Below are 3,950 nucleotides of genomic sequence, written 5' to 3'. Positions count from 1 at the left end.
ATGATATATATATATATATATACACACACACACACACATATACATAGTAGTCGTAAACAAGTGTCACCATCATACAAGTGGGACTCTTTGTTTTACTTATATTATTCTTATAATATTTATAAGAGGGAGACAGGGAAAGGGAAAGAGAAACAAAGAGAGAGAGTGGCACAAAGAGACAGAGAGAAAGACAGACAGAGGAGCAAAGAGAGAGTATATTTCTTATAAACATAAACAGGTGCAGGTGTGGCTGTGTGAAGGCACAGGCGCGGCTGTGTGGTAAGAACCTTGCTTCCCAACCATGTGGTTTACAGGTTCAGTTCCACTGCATGGCACCTGAGGCAAGTGTCTTCTACTATAACTTCAGGCTGACCAAATCCTTATGAGTAAGTTTGGTAGATGGAAACCAAAAGGAGCCAATACTGTATGTGTGTGTGTATAAAATATAATTAAGATTCAGTTGAATTAGGTTCTTAAATTGAGGCATCTCGTTAGATCGGTCTAATTTGCACACCTAAACAATATCAGGTGAATATCAAACTCTGTGTAGAAGTGTTTGCCCTTGATATTCTTGCAGTGTATGCAGATAACACAACCCAGCTTTGTGAAGAGATCTGCTCTTGTTTGTTCAGATATGTACTTCATATAGAAATACAAAAGTACTTTCTTTAAAATTTCCAAAGTGCAGATTCAAGGGTAGGTGAATAAAATATAACTGAGTAACAGATGTATAGGTGTCATTCACCTGTACATTTTTGTTACTCATTTATATTTTGTGTGTGTATGTGTGTGTAAGATGAAAAGAACAGAAAATAGAGATAAGGAAGTTAGTAATTGTTTATCATTAACAAATTGGCCATCTTCACTTCTTACAGCTGTTTAATGTATAAATTTGCAATTAAATTATTGAGTATTAATTGAAACAGCTGTAAGAAGTGAAGATGACCAATTTGTTAATGATAAACAATTATTAACTTCTTTATTTCCATTTTCTTTTCTTTTCTTCTTTTAAATGGATATAGACTATATGCTCTATACATATCCATTATTTTATGGGTATTTTATTGCCGAAAAATACTAGGTATTGAACCAGTATTTCCTTTGAGGCAACCATCCTTTCACAAGGCTAACATACCTTCCAATTAGATTATATATATATACATATTTGAAACTTAAACCTGTTTTTTAGTGTAAAAGGGATTTTCCTATAACAATTATTTTTTTTTTTAAATGTTATAAAAATGAGAATGTTTTACATATATGTGTGTGTGTGTATGTGTGTTTATATATGTATGTGTGTCTATATATATATATATATATATATATATATATATATATATATATATATATATATGAATGTATGTATGTATGTATGTAAGTATGTATGTATATATGTCTTTGTGTCTGTGTTTGTCCCCCAACATTGCTTGACAACTGATGCTGCTGTGTTTATGTCCCTGTAACTAAGCAGTTCAGCAAAAGAGACCTATAGAATAAGTACTAAGCTTACAAAGAATAAGTCTTGGGTTTAAATTCTTCAACTAAAACCCTTCAAAGCAGTGCTCCAGCATGGCCACAATCAAATGACTGAAATAAATAAAAGAATAAAAGAACAAATGATTTTTTCCCCTTCGTCATGCATGAGTGGCTGTAACATCAGTGAATTCTTTGACTTCCTCTCTCATAGAAAGAGACATCTTTTTTTCTGGAGGTTATACCTTCACTAAGAATTGAACCTGAACAGCCAGTGTTACTGTATAACATAAAAAAGAAAAAGACCCACCCACAGCTGTAATTTTCACACAACCCCTCCCCTGCTCCAACAATCAAAACCCTTGAGGAACAAACTTACCCGAACGTTAGCGGAAAATGTGCTTGCTAGAACCTTCTTAATCATGACAACTTCATCATGATCTTCTTTATGAACGTGGATCAAATCCACAAGGCCTGATGGTAAGATTTGAAACAGAAACCTGTCGGGGAACAAGAAAGAATGCTGTAGTATCGCTTTTATGAAGAATTTCTTTGTCATGTAAGTTTTTTTATTACTCTCATCTACCTTCAGTGTTCTTGGACAATCCTGCATGTTAAATATGGCATCAAAATGATTTCAAAATAATTTAGACCCCAAAAATCAGGACACATCTTATACTTGGTAGCTTGTTATACACAGTAGACTATGTGTATGTGCATGTGTGTGCATGGCCTAGTAGTTAGGATGTAGCACTCACAATCATAAGATCGTTGTTTCAATTCCCAGATTTGCAGTGCATTATGTCCTTGAGCAAAACACTTCCCTTCACCTCCAGTAGACTGGAGCAACGTAAAAATGGATAATCTTCCAAAATAATGCAATGTTTAAGCTATGTCCTGAGGTGAAAGATATTGTTTGTTAAATAATTATTTTGAAGGATATTTTGCAGTTTGCATTAATGCAGTAATTTATTTATTATTAAATATAATAATATCAATTATTCTAATTTCACGACAAATTGTTTCATAACTTAAAAAAGTTATGAAACAATTTGTCGTGAAATTAGAATTTTCTTACTGTTAAAATTTCATCAAACTACTTCTTTGTCATCTGTAACTTTACATATATTATTATTATTATTATTATTATTATTATTATTATTATTATTATTATTATTATTACATTAAGGGCTGTTACTATCAGGAAAGCCACATGCTGGAAAGAGACACAAAAGTCAGACTACTTTTTCAAAATATACACACGTGCTGAAATCGAGGAAATGAACAAAGAAAAATATTCTTTTAAAAAGGTTCAGTTGTATATTGAAACGATTTCATGATCAGCACTGTAACACGCTCTCCACTTGTCAGTGCAAACATAACCAGAAACATATAAATATAAACACTTATACATACCTTACAAACACTCTACTTATAGCAACAGTCCTTAATGTAATAATGTATTTCTAAAAATTATATATTTTGTATTAATTTTTTACCTTAATTGGTTTTACACGCTGGCTACTTGATATAGACTTTATCCTTATATCTAATTGATATATATACATATACATATATGTGCGGGTGTATGTGTGTGTATGTATGTATGTATGTGTGATATATACATACATATATGCATATATATGTATGTCATCATCATCATTGCTGTCATTTAATATCTGCTTTCCATCCTGTCATGGGTTGGATGGTTTGACTGAGGACTGGCAAGCCGGAAGGCTGCACCAGGCTCCAATCTGATTTGGCAAGGTTTCTACAGCTTTTAAATTGGCCAATTATACAACACTGGCATCAGCCACAACTACGATTTCACTTGGCTTGTCAGGTCTTCTCAAGCAAGGCATATCTCCAAAGATCTGTTTGTCATTGCCTCTGTGAGGCCCAACATAAGAGCCATGTCTTCCTTAGTCTACCTCTTCCACAGGTTCCCTCCACTGTTAGGGTGTGACACTTGTTCACACAGCTGTCCTCATCCACATGCAACACATGACCATACCAGTGCAGTCATCTCTCTTGCAAACCACATCTGATGCTTCTTATGTCCAACTTTTCTCTCAGGGTGCTTATACTCTGTCATGTATGCACACTGACATTACACATCCAGTGGAGCATACTGGCTTCATTTCTTTCAAAACTCTGCATGTCATTAGCAGTCATGGCCCATGCTTCACTACCGTACATGGTAGTGAAGCATGGTGGTAGTTATTCGCACACAAGCATCATGCAGTCTACCTTTCACTCTGAGTGAAAGGCCCTTTGTTACCAGCAGAGGTAGGAGCTCTCTGAACTTTGCCCAGGCTATTCTTATTCAAGCAGCTATGTCCTCAGAGCATCCAACCCTGCTACTGATTTGGTCACCTAGGTAACAGAAGCTAGTGGTGGTAGTGGTGGTGGTGGTGCTGATGGTGTTGACGGTGGTGGCGATAGTGGGGATGGTGGTGATGGTGGTGGTGGTGGTGGTG

General features: G+C 35.1%; 1 protein-coding gene across 1 annotated transcript in view; it reads right to left on the bottom strand.

Annotated features, from left to right (window-relative positions):
- Positions 1 to 3,950, bottom strand: part of LOC128250891 (uncharacterized) — a 31,141-nt gene that overhangs the window by 14,209 nt on the left and 12,982 nt on the right. The window contains exon 4 of the mRNA XM_052976902.1: positions 1,850 to 1,970. Coding sequence (XP_052832862.1) covers positions 1,850 to 1,970 — 121 coding nt within the window. The remainder of the gene's footprint in view (positions 1 to 1,849; positions 1,971 to 3,950) is intronic.

Source organism: Octopus bimaculoides, chromosome 26, assembly GCF_001194135.2.
Source record: "Octopus bimaculoides isolate UCB-OBI-ISO-001 chromosome 26, ASM119413v2, whole genome shotgun sequence".
Taxonomy (NCBI): Eukaryota; Metazoa; Mollusca; class Cephalopoda; order Octopoda; family Octopodidae; genus Octopus; species Octopus bimaculoides.
This window is presented reverse-complemented; position numbering and strand designations above follow the sequence as displayed.